Genomic DNA, 12,998 nt, shown 5'->3' on the forward strand with positions numbered 1-12,998 from the left:
CCTGCATGGCATGAAAATGAAGACATGCACAGCCTGGAGCAGCAAGAGCTCTTTCTTCTCTTCCATTTGATGTCCCCCTCAGGCTGATATTCTGTCTCTCTTTCCTTCTTTCCCAGTCAACCCCTACAGGCCCTGGGACACTTCTCCGCCCACTGGAAAGGCAACTCCCACAGATGGAATCCGCTTTTCTCCCCAGCTCTGCTGAGCTCTTCATCAGACATTTTAAGCAGCTGTGTCACATGACACGGTACGGGGAGCCCCACACCAGCCTTCCAGGCCAGCTGGTTACTCCTAGGCCTCCTTGACTGGTACTAATGCACCATGCCCCTCACAAGCACCCGTGCCAGGAGACCACGAACTTCACCTCGATTGACAGCCTTCCTTCCTATGCTCCAACTATTCCTTTTGAGGGAGATTACTGAATATAATAAGCACATAATATGTACATGTGCATGTATATATATTTGTGCGTGTATATGTCTTGAGACACATATGTCACTAAAATAATTGCTCGCAGATATTTAATTTCAAACTTCCATTTCCCCCTTCACTACCTTCTGGGCCCAATCTCCCCAAACAAAGCAGACTGTAATAAAACGTGTATAATTACTTCTTCTGCAGTGTCTTCTGTGGCCGGTTCAGCATCCACGTTGAGATCCTCCTCTGTGGTCTGGTAACAAAGACAGATGTTAAAGATGGTTAGCATTGCCATGTGTTTGTAGATGGCCTCATACAGGTTTCCAATATGAAAAAGTACTAACTAAATATCCCCCATGAGTTCTCTAGGACAGGGAAACTATATCACCGTCCCTTCCCACCTGAATTTATGTGCAACTATATGATGCTTCATGCCCAAGATGGATCCTTTATACAACAGGTGGTAAGTAAGGCAAGGAGTGTTCAGACTAAACTCTAACTCAAACGACTAAATCAATGAAGTGAGTGTGATTTACAGCACAATCTAAAGGAGGACAAGGTGAATCTAAAGGACAAGGTGATTCTTGCCAGTGGAGAAGGTGTGGATTTTCATGAAGCTAAAAAATGAACGGAGCTGATGTGGAAGCACAGAGCAGCAGTGAAGGCCTGTGTGACCACTCCCATGAGAATGGAACCAAATCAGTCCAGAGTGAGTGCTGGCAGAATGGATTCCAGCATAGCAATGAGGCCCAGCTCATAAAACATAAAGCAAGTGTTTCTGTGGTTTAAGCAGTTCCATCTGGGTCTGAGTCTTTGGTTTCTACTTAACTTGGGGCCAACTGCTTAACCTGGGCCTCGGAGACACGGCAGTGCTTCTACCTAGACATGTGGGGAGAGCTCCGTGGAGGAACACCAGCCAGCCATCAGCACGGGCTGTTATGCAGTAGACACTCAAAGTGAACTGCTGTCATTATTACTATTTCTAGTTTCATCTTCTCACCAAGTAGCCAGGAGATAATCATCTCTATCCAAGCTTGACTATGAATCTTCAAAGAATCATGTTTGATCTGCATTGTTTAAAAATGGAGTTTTCTCTTTCTCAATCTAATGTATTATGACATCCCAGAGAGAAAAAAATCATGCTTATTCCTCCAAGAGAACACAAATAAAATGGGTCAGCCATACCTTGTGGACTGGCTTATGGACTTGCCTTACTCATCATTTCTCCCATTTTCTTGTCTTTCCCCCAAAGCACGCCCTTGGCTGCTGTAACCCCACTGAAAGCAATGATTGAAAAGTCCTGCGTTTGAGACATGCCTTCAACTTGCCAGAACATAATTCATGAAATACTACATATTTCTTTTTCATGCTAGATTCCGCAGGGGTTTTCTGGAGGTTCTGGCTCTTAATTAGTATGTCTCCTTGTCAACACACTCATTTATGGGTAAGTTATATCATCTGAAATATCTCGGAACAACGCAGAGAACTACAAAGACTTCCCCTGGACAGTCAGATGAATCTCCCCTGGTCTACAATTTTTATAAACTGTATGCAGTGTTCTCTAGTACAATGGACCTCAGACCCAATTCAGTTCAGGTCTCTCAGACTACAGCTGGGAAAACAGGCCAGAAAGGATAGCAACTCGAAAAGGTGGTTAGAGCAAAACATGAATCCAGGAATGCTGATTCTTGTCCCTGGAAATCCAATCATCAGCCGTGTCACATTTGCATAACAGCAAGGAACTAAAGCACTAAAATCTAAACTAAATCACTAAAAAATAAGCACTACAATCTCTTAGCAGATTTTCTGATGAGAAAAGCATGCAGACTCCTCCTGCAAGGGTTTTAGGGCATTTAATTTGGAGTTCAGAGGCCAGATATGCTCCATATAGCTGTGCCACATTTCCTGATATGTGAGTTATTTTGATACCATACAACATAAAACATGGACAAAACTAGAGAGTAAAATCAGCCTCTGAATTCCAAAACACAGAGGATTTTGTGGATTTGGAAATTTCCTCAGAAACTTGAAGTACCTCAGGGTTAATATTTAAGCTTTCATTTTTCTAGAGAAAGAACTCTGGTTTTCTGGGTTCCAAGTAAATAGGAATTTAACACTGTCCATACTCCACCAGTTATGCTCTCCTGAAAAAATTTAGCTAAGAAGCCTGAAAAAAATTTATTTTGCTTCAGGGGCTATTTAATGTATCCAATTTTCCTCAAAACTGTTACCATCTGCCCTCTCCTGGGGCTGGCAAGGCAGGGCAGGCTATCAGTCAACTCAGCTCCAAATTCTTGCCACTTGCAAGTGCATTCTAGGCTCATGGCATAGTTTTCAAATCATGTGAATCTATTCATTGCCGATCCATTTATGAGCAATTTGAGAAATACGGGAAACATGAGCTGCTCCTCATGGCTTTGGTCACTGGAAATAATGTGAAGACCAGGGTCCCACCTGGAATTGTAAAGCCCCTGTCCCCTCTCTCCCATCCTTTCTGAGCCCAGGGCGGAATCCTCCCTCTGAATGAACCCTTCATTCATGAGGGCTGAGCACCTTCCAGCTTCAGCACAAGCAAATGTGCTGACGATGACCAGACAGGGCTATAGGAAGCACTAGAAAATGAGACAAGAACTTCTAGTTAATCACTTGCTCATTCACTAATTCGATATTTAGAAAAATTGAATCTCTCAGAAAAAATAGACTTGAAATGGCAACCGCAGTAAGGGACTGGATCTTTCCAAGGCATTGTCCTCAACACCAAGAACAACCCCATGTACAAACAGAAGAATCAGTAACAGTAAGAAGCCCTGGTGTCGTCCTTCTCCCACCTCAGGTACTGTCCATAAGCAGCAGTATGTATCTGGGCTGTTCCATCTAAAACAAATGGCCTTTAATGTCTGTGCTATGCCCAACAATCTCTCTTAAACATCAACACATATGTCAAGCATTATTTAGTTTGCCTTTCCAAGGCAAGTATTCAACATGAAGCATTAAGTAAATTCTCTTCTAAAACAGAATCTCCCATTCAATTTAAAGTTATGTTAGGTGACTATCTCAAGACATAATACAAAAATAAACAAAATTTAAAATAGCATTGAATTTATAAATACAGTGCTGGGAGTAGGAGATAAGCAAAAATTAAATTGGATTTTGAGGTTTGGTGAGTTATGAAAAGTGAACCATGTTTAAATGCCATTTGAGTTGCTATAAACACAGAGCAGGTATATCTAATAATTTAGATGTTAATAAATTTGGGGAACTTTCTCTTCTAGGAAAATGTATGTTGACCATCTCCAATTCAAATGGAGCAAATCAGATTCCGTGGAGCAGAGGTTTGCATGTCCCCAGGGAAGCATGGAGTGAAAAACTCTCAGCAGTGATTCCTGCACACCCACCAGCCCTGGGATGGGCAAGGAACACTTGGATTTCATTATCTTTTCTATTTATGTTTAATCACACCTCTTTATCTGACCATTCATCCTTTTAAGGTTGCATTATCTTTTCTCGTTTAAGATCACATTATCTTTATGCTCTCTGTTCCTTGATTCATCATTGATTTTTGCCTTCTGGTTTCATCTTTCACTGTAGCAAATGGAAGGCTTCTAATTTAAAGCCACTTGTTGAAGGAAAATCAAACTGATGCAGATTAGTTTGGAAACGGGAATACTTAAGACTTACACAGACTTTAAGAAGCATCCTGAAGTTTCCCTAAGGGCAACAATTTGTTTCTTGTACTCATTATCATTTATGTATTTACACCACACACAATGCCGTGCGTGTGTACACTCGCAATGTTTATCCATGTGCATACACAACGCAACATATACATCCACACACACTGGACACCCAACTCTCTGACCCATCACAGTCACCTAACAAACATGCGCTGATTATAGTAAATGAGCAATGCATTGGCTGCGGAGATCGGATTCTTGAGAATGCTGTGAAAAGTGCGTTCCTTCCTGCACTCACCTCTATTTCCATAGGCTCCACCTCGATCTTTTTCCATAGTTCCAGCAACTGTGCGATCGGCATTTTTAAACTTTCCTTTTCTGCTGGTCAAGTATTGATAGTAAGAAAGGAAATAAATAGAGGCTCGGACCGGCACAGGGGGACGGCCAGAAGGGATGTCAGAAGCCAAGGGACGCAGAGGCTGGCGGGTGGCGGCGATGGAGAGGACAGATCCGGCTCCCAGAGGAGGTCGTGAGTGCGGGCCCGCGGCTGCCCAGGAGGGACCCGGGGGGCTGCAATATGGCTGCTCGGGTGCCCGTCCCCTCCCTGCCAAGCCAGGGCTCTGGGGAGCTGCTGCCGCTTCCCGCTCAGGCTGGGGCGAGGAAAGGAGGGGACGGCGCTGCGGCTTCAGAATCTGTACTGCGACTTTGGCAGAGTAAACGCTGCACTTGCAGCTTCGAATTGGATTTCCTGCCTCTCCCCCCTCCCTTCCCTGGCCATGCTCTTCCCTCCTCCCCTCACTATTTTACCTTAATTGGCTCTAAATGAGGGTGAAAGTTGAGTCTGAGGATGCTGCTGCCATAGAAACTGCATAGCAACCAAGGGCTGGGGAAGCGGGGAGCGGGGCGGGTGCGGCAGGTCTGTCCCCCCACCCCCAGCACACCCCTCCCCACCTCCCCAGCCTGCCGCACCTCCCGGGAGACCCACACCGCCACCTCCCGCCGCAGAACGGGAGGGACAGGGACAGGGACGGAGGAGGGGACGAGGGGAGGGCCCCAGGCAGCACAGCTTCCTGCAGGGCGTACAGGAGACTCCGGCACCCCTGGACGCGCTGCCGACTGAGCTGCCAGCGACTGCCTCCCCCGAGGGCTGGGACAGCACCTCAGGAGAAGAGGGACGAAGAGGGACGACAGACAGATAGCTGGGAAGAGGCGAGGGCTGCCCGTGGGGTCCGCTGGGCCCTACCCAGCCCTGCCCAGAACTGCCCGAGACAGCACTCAGGCCTCTGCGGGCCAGGATGAAAGGCACGTGGGCCGCTCGGGCTCCCAGTGGCAGGGCCTGAGGGACAAAAACATTAATTCAAACGTGTATCCTGCCCCTCAGCAACTTCAGGTCTCCACCTCGTCCTATTTCACAGGTGACAAAGTCCTGAGGCTCAGGGAAGGAACCCGGAAGACACAGCCAGGCGCCGCAGGAGAGCGAGGCCTCCTGAGCCACGGCTCCTTGGAAGAGGAACCGGGGAAAATTACCCTCCCTGTTTCCCTTTTTTTGAGGGATCGAGTGGGGGGATCTCTCTTGCCTCCCTCCTTACTCCCCCTTCTGTCCTGGGTAATTAAAAATGCCTGCGGGTGAAAGCCGTATTCATTTCTCCAGTCGTCCGAGTGCTAATCCAGAAGCATTTTGGTTCCCTCTTTTGGGAAAGGGTGTTAAAGTTAACACACTGTAATGCTGCTTTGGGAGTAAGTGTATTCATTTCTATAGCAAATTCCTTTATCTTTGAGAAAAATATATTTTTAAAAATGGCTTGGCCGGGCGCGGTGGCTCAAGCCTGTAATCCCAGCACTTTGGGAGGCCGAGACGGGCGGATCACGAGGTCAGGAGATCGAGACCATCCTGGCTAACAGGGTGAAACCCCGTCTCTACTAAAAAATACAAGAAACTAGCCGGGCGAGGTGGCGGGCGCCTGTAGTCCCAGCTACTGGGGAGGCTGAGGCAGGAGAACGGGCGTGAACCCGGGAGGCGGAGCTTGCAGTGAGCTGAGATCTGGCCACTGCACTCCAGCCTTGGGGACAGAGCGGGACTCCGTCTCAAAAAAAAAAAAAAAAAAAAAAAAAAAGGCTTAATGTTCTCCAAAAGTATCAATCTCTTTTTCTTCTTCATCTTTATACCATCACTAAGAAATTGAAATCACTGGAAAAAAAGAAAAGCCCAAATCCCAGATGCTTTGTATCTCATAGCAAAGTAGAGTCCAAAGTTAACAGAGGGGTTCCATACTTGGTGTTGATTTATGATAGTCCCAGTCACTTTATCTTTCTACAAAATGAGGCCAGAAGGACCTTTCAAATCAATTGCATTCCGAGTTTTAAAAATAGTAATGTTGTTCATTTTCAAATTGGAGATTCTGTGATTGGCAGAGCAGAGTGAAGGTTTTCTTGTGTTAACAATCATAAAGTGATTTTTTTACATGCTGTAAAAGGTCACAGATTAAAAAAGACAAGGCCACCTCCTGAAGAGGAATTCAAGGGTGGCTCATTTTAAGGGGTATCTTAGGAATTGCTGAAAATGTGTGGTTCATAATTTAGCATGGTGTTTTTTTTTTTTTTTAACTATGCAAATATGACACTAATCTACAGACTGCACATTATTTGGGCATCTCACAGGCAAGCAGAGAAGCCTGGAGAGATGAAGCGATCACCAGGGAGCGAGACGAGAGTTCACGTGGCCAGGGCTCTGGGCTCTGGGCTAGAATTCCCACACTTACTCCCTGCACTGCTGCCTTGTAAAACACCTTCGGGGTGCTCCCAAAGCAGAAACCTCCCGGATGGGTTCCTTTCCATCAACTTTTTACATGCAAGGTACCCCCGGGGCTGCTGCCCACCAAGATGCAGTACCAGGTGTGCCGGACATTGGGGAAGGGGACCTGGAAACAGCCAGAAAATAAAACAAAATAAAATGCAACAAACTAAAATCTTCAAAAGGTGATATTGATCTGGGACAACAGCCCCACTTACAAAGTTTGTGTTGGGAAAGGTAAACAATTAGAGATAAGAATAATTTTTCTGAAAGGAAATAATAATTACATTTAAATACCGAAGAAGATTAAAAAAAAAAAACAAGGAAATTAGATGTGTTGGAATTAAAATGTTCAACTAAATCCCAAGAAAACTTGAACATTTTTTTTTTTGAGACAGGGTATCACTTTGTCACTCAGACTGTAGTGTAGTGTCACGATCTCAGCTCACTGCATTCTCGACTTCCTGGTCTCAAGAGATCCACCCAGTCTCCCAAGTAGCTGGGACTACAGGCACGTACCACCACACCACTTTTTTTTTTTTTTTTTCTGTAGAGACAGGGTTTTGCCATGTTGCCCAGGCTGGTCTGGAACTCTTGAACTCAGGCAATCTGCCTGCTTCGGCTTCCCAAAGTGCTGGGATTACAGGCTTGAGTCATTCTGCCCGGCCTGAACAACATATTCAACAGAACACCACCTGAAAAAAACTATTTCTGAGAAACTCACCTCCAAAGCACCAATTTCCAAGAAGAACGTTGAAGCAGCGTTGATGAAAATGGGTCGTTAATGAATCAAACTCTGCAAAATAAAGCAATGGGAAGTATTTTAAGAGTCCCAAGTCACAGTCATTGTGAAATGAGATGGATGAGCTGGCATGAAACTCACTGAAACCCAGTCCCAAGTGAAAATTACTCTCTTGCTCCAATGAAGGAAGAGCATTCCTCTGTGTTCATTGCCTCTTCAATCCTAAAGTGTCTCTTTTCTCTTAGAAAGGAAAGATGGAGGGAGAAGGGGAGGGAAGGAGGGATGGAGAGAGCTTATTCATTCCACGGATTTCTGACAACCAGAGAAAAGCTGAATCAGGAATCTGGTCTTTGTCCTGCTTCTGCTACTAATAGCCATCTCCTGTAGCTCAGTTTCCCACAGAGAGGGCTGCCACGACCTGACTCACAGAATACACAGCAACAAAATGTGTTTCGTGATCTGAGAGAAAAGGCCCAAAGAAATCCAAGTTTTCTGATGGACAGACATGCTTGACCTCCACACCGAATCCAACAGACATTTTTTAAAGACCCAAATGTTTTATTCTGGGCTGTTCCATTTTGCAATGTTGTACATTTTGAAATGTATGAAAGATTTAGTAAAAATGAAAATAGTATCCAGATGCAGTGGCTCACACCTGTAATCTCAGCACTTTGTGAGGCTGAGGCAGGAGGATCACCTAAGCCCAGGAGTTTGAAACCAGCCTCGGCAACACAGTGAGACCCTGTCTCTACTAAGAATACATTTTTTAAAAAATAGCCAGGCATGGTGGCACGTGCCTGTAGTCCTGACTACTCGGGAGGCTGAGATGAGAGGATGGTTTGAGGCTGCAGTGAGCCACGACTGTGCCACTGTGCCACTGCTATCCAGCCTGGGTGATGGAGCAAGACTCTGTCTCAAAAAAAAACAAGAGTTACTAATTTCCAGTGACATAGTCACCAGCTTTGGTATTTTCACTCTCCAGAGTTTCACAAAATTCTCCAAAAAACTGAAAACCAAATTTATTTAAATTTCAACAAAAATGCATGTTACCCATTGTCATGGGCTGGGCCGTGTCCCTCCACCTCCCAAATTCCTATGTTGAGGCCCTAACTCCAAGTACCTCCAAATGTGACCTTGCATGGAAGCAGGGTCCCTGCAGATGTAACTGGTTAAGGTGAGGTCACGCTGGAGTGGAGTGGACTTTATATGATCTCATAAAATGGGGAGACTTGGACACAGACACGCACACAGGAGAACAGCGCTGGGAAGCTGGAGCTCTGCTGCCATGAGCTGAGGAACTGGGAGCTTTCCCAGAAGCTGAGAAAGAGCCTGCACAGACCCCTTCCCGACACCTTCAGAGGCTTCCTGACCCTGCTGACACCTTGACCTCAGACTTTGGGCCTATCAGAACGGGGAGGAATCATTTTCCGTTGTTTCGGCCACTCAGCTGGTGATACTTTGTTATGGCAGCACAGAAGCCAACTAACACACCAGCTGGGGATGAGGCGAGCACACAACAGCAAATCCAATAGCCCCCTAAGGCCACAGCTCTGTGGTGACCAGAACCCGAACTCCAGGAGAAACCCAGTGCACAGAGATCTTCATTGACACCTTTTCTCCACAGGGGCCAGCCAGGGCAAGAGGGACATCATTTCAGCTGCAAATGGCTTAGCTTCCAAGGTGTACAGAGGCTCACTTTATACACTGGCAGCCAGCAGCTTGGTCCCGAAAGGCATTAAGGTGCCTGGGGCCCAGGCCAGCCCCCTTGGCAGGACGCCCTCAAAGCCTCATTTCCAGCACAGCAGCGTCATGACACTCAGAACCGTAACAGCAGCTTGTTTTCAAAAGAAATTATTCACAAGGAAGAAAAAAAGGCTGAGTACAGAGTAAACAGCTCTATTATGAAAAATAAATTATAAGCTGGGAGAACATTTTAAAACAGGAGCTATGGCTTTGCAGTCTTCCCAACTAAGCTTTTCATCTCACTGGTAGGAAAAGTCATTGTGACCTGGACTGCCCAGATTCTCGGGACGCCCAAGTCTTCCTACATGTTGTGAAGGCTTCCCACCTTTAGAGTATAAACGCAACACCAGGCAAATGCTCATTGGTTTCAGTTGCATGAATTTCATACTTAAGAAAGTGCAGGCCAGGCGTGGTGGCTCACGCCTGTAATCCCAGCACTTTGGGAGGCCGAGGTGGGCAGATCACGAGGTGAAGAGATCGAGACCATCCTGGCCAACATGGCAAAACCCCGTCTCTACTGAAAATACAATAATTAGTTGGGCATGGTGGTGGGCGCCTGTAATCCCAGGGAGGCAGAGGCAGGAGAATCGCTTGAACCCGGGAGCCAGAGATTGAAGTGAACCGAGATAGCGCCACTGCACTCCAGCCTGGCAACAGAGTGAGATTCCATCTCAAAAATAAAGAATAAAAGAAAATGCATACACATACATACAAGCACACACAAAATTCAGAGAGAAGTGAAAATGCTGAAACAGCTGCATTTCCTTCTCAAGTCACCCATCTTATTTGTCCACACATAACATTACCCAAGAGTTGGCACAATCTTATTTAAAAAGCAACCTAGTGCAAACCAGCCCTCCTGGTTGGGAGTCCCTCTGGCTTGCTGGTCCTGCAGAAACAGTAAGACCAAAGTTGCACTCTTCACTGACTTGCCATACTATGCAGTAACTGTCAATAAGCAATTCTTAGGGATTTATTTAATTTAGCCTCAAGCCAGACATATTGGTTCTAAAATTTCAGTTTTCATAAGCCTAATCATATAAAAAGTCAAGGAATCACTTGACTTTTTATATGTCAAGTCATATTGCAGCCAGCATCTGGAAGATCGGGCACACGCCATTTCCCCCACGCCATACGTCACCTGAAAGATCTTGGTATCATATATACCACCGGAATTCATGTGAGCAAAGATGGCCTTTGTAATGGTTGATATTGTCAACTTGATAGAAGGATGCAAAATATTGATCCTAGGTGTATGTGTGAGGATGTTGCCAAAGGAGATGAACATTAGAGTCAGTGGGCTGGGAAAGGCAGACCCACCCTTAATCTGGGTGGGCACCACGTAATCAGCTGCCAACATGGCTAAAATATAAAGCAGGCAGAAAAACATGAGTAGACTAGACTGGCCTAGCCTCCCAGCCTCCATCTTTCTCATGTGCTGGATGCTTCCTGCCCTGGAACATTGGATTCCAAGTTCTTCAGTTTTGGAACTCGGACTGGCTCTCCTAGCTCCTCAGCCTGCAGATGGTGGGACTTTGTGATTGGGTGAGTTAATACCTAATAAACACTCTCTCTCTCTCTCTCTCTCTCTCTCTCTCTATATATATATATATATATATATATGTATATAAATAAAAATATATTTTTTTTAAACAGGCTGGGATTACAGGCGTGAGCCACCGTGCCCAAGCCTACATGTCCTTAAGTATGAGATTCATGCAACTAAAACTGATAAGCATTTGCCTCATGTTGTGTTTATACTCTAGAGGTGGGAAGCCTTCACAACATACAGGGAGACTTGGGGGTGTCCCGAATAATATATGTATATTCCATTAGTTCTGTCCCTCTAGAGAATCCTGACTTCAAGGAAGATTTTTAAAGCAAAACAAATATATTTCAAGACTTAAAATTATGTTGTATTGAACCAACTCAAGTACTTTTGAAAACAAAAGCATATATATTAGCATCTGTGATCTGAATATGGAAAATGCCTTTATAAAAACCGGTGTGAAGTCTATGGAAGCTGTAGAGACAGAACAACTGGCTTCGAGAAATGAAGGGTGGTGTGAAGCAGCCCGCAGCAGTAGCATGCAGGTTTGACTGATGTGCTTGTTGCATTATAACAACGGGCAACATCAGTTACCTGGTTAAGAATGGACAACAGCAAGAAACAAGTACATACAAATGACTAAAGAGTGGAAACAGTGACTGTAAGAGGATGGCTCTGTGTTTACCGGACTTGGGGAGGGAACTGGAACAACTCCTCTTGAAGGTTGGTATTAGGAGTTGAAAAGTAAACATAGGCACGAATGGGACTTGACAAATTCTCAAAACTACAGTAGCTGCTGTCGTAAAATATAAATTATCAGTAAAAACAGTATGTATAGGAATCTTCTGATTAATCTGTGGAACCAATTATCCACTCCCGGTGGAAGCAGCTGAAGTATAGTCAACTACTTCAGGTAGTTGAAGGTTACAGTTAAGAATGAAAACTAGGCCGGAGGCAGTGGCTCATACCCGTAATCCCAACACTTTGGGAGGCCGAGGCAAGCGAATCACCTGAGGTCAGGAGTTCGAGACCAACCTGGCCAACATGGTGAAACCCAGTCTCCAGTAAAATACAAAAATCAGCCAGGCATGGTGGCGGGCGCCTGTAATCCCAGCTACTTGGGAAGCTTAGGCAGGAGAATCGCTTGAACCTGGGAGGCAGAGGTTGCTATGAGCCGAGGCAACAAGAGCAAAACTCCGGCTCAAAGAACAAAAAAAAAAGGAATAGCTATAGTGGCATAAAATTCTCTTTAATAGAAGGCAAAGTTTGAGATATGGTGTGCCACCTGATGCCACCACTGAACTAGGCTTCTGAGGAGAAGAATGGAAGACAGGAGAGCTTCCAATGTGAAATGCTGTTTCCAATTGCAAGAATATGTCCAAACTACAGGCCCTGAAAGCCCTGCTTTGGTCCTTCTGCTGGCACAGGCTGGCTTTTTTCATGCTCTTGACTTCAATTTCTACATTTTTTTTTTTAATTCAGGCTTGCTTACCTTGTCAGGAAAATGTAAGAATAAAATGGACTAGCCAACATTGGCACACAGCTGTGCACGAGAACTCGTTTTTTTCCGTTAAGTATTTAGCTTAAGGAATGACTAGAACAGTAAAAATTACCTGAATAACTGTTTCTGCCTCCCTTTCTGAGATGTGGAAAGAATTATAAAAGCAAAGTCATGGAAGGAAATACTTAGGATAATAAGCCAGCAAAACTAAAAGACTGCCACTAACAACAAACCCAGTATTTTATCTTCACCTGTCCTGTTTGATCTCAAAGAGGACATTAAAATTCCTTCTATGAAGAGGTGAGTCAGAAAGCACAGGTGTGGAAGATCAGGTCACCATAGAAGCAGACAGAGCCAGAGAGGTCCTCTGGGGGCTGGACGCCAGGCATTGGTACGGCAATGAGGAAGGGCCGTCTGAAAGACCAGCCTGGCCAGAATCACACTAACTGTGAACTAAACAACAGGCTGCACCCAGTTAGAGGGCGGAGGGTGCCCTGTGGTGTGCTTATGTTTCTCAATATAAAGCGGAGCATTGATAAACCCCAAGAGAACAAACTGTGCTGTGCTAACCAGGCTGTGCA

The 12,998-nt window shown here is 45.3% G+C and overlaps 1 protein-coding gene across 3 annotated transcripts in view; it reads right to left on the minus strand.

Moving 5' to 3' along the window:
- Positions 1 to 12,998, minus strand: part of RPS6KA2 (ribosomal protein S6 kinase A2) — a 491,259-nt gene that overhangs the window by 447,922 nt on the left and 30,339 nt on the right. Inside the window, exons 2-4 of one of the 3 annotated variants that reach the window (XM_050789393.1) lie at positions 7,607 to 7,678; positions 4,390 to 4,469; positions 611 to 670 (exon numbers count right to left, since the gene is read on the minus strand). In XM_050789393.1, coding sequence (XP_050645350.1) covers positions 611 to 670; positions 4,390 to 4,452 — 123 coding nt within the window. In that variant the 5' untranslated portion in view covers positions 4,453 to 4,469; positions 7,607 to 7,678. Of the gene's footprint in view, positions 1 to 610; positions 671 to 4,389; positions 4,828 to 4,898; positions 5,276 to 7,606; positions 7,679 to 12,998 lie in introns of those variants that run through there. The other 2 variants (XM_050789392.1, XM_050789391.1) reach the window with 2 other exon arrangements.

The sequence above is a fragment of the Macaca thibetana genome, chromosome 4 (genome assembly GCF_024542745.1).
Source record: "Macaca thibetana thibetana isolate TM-01 chromosome 4, ASM2454274v1, whole genome shotgun sequence".
Lineage (NCBI taxonomy): Eukaryota > Metazoa > Chordata > Mammalia > Primates > Cercopithecidae > Macaca > Macaca thibetana.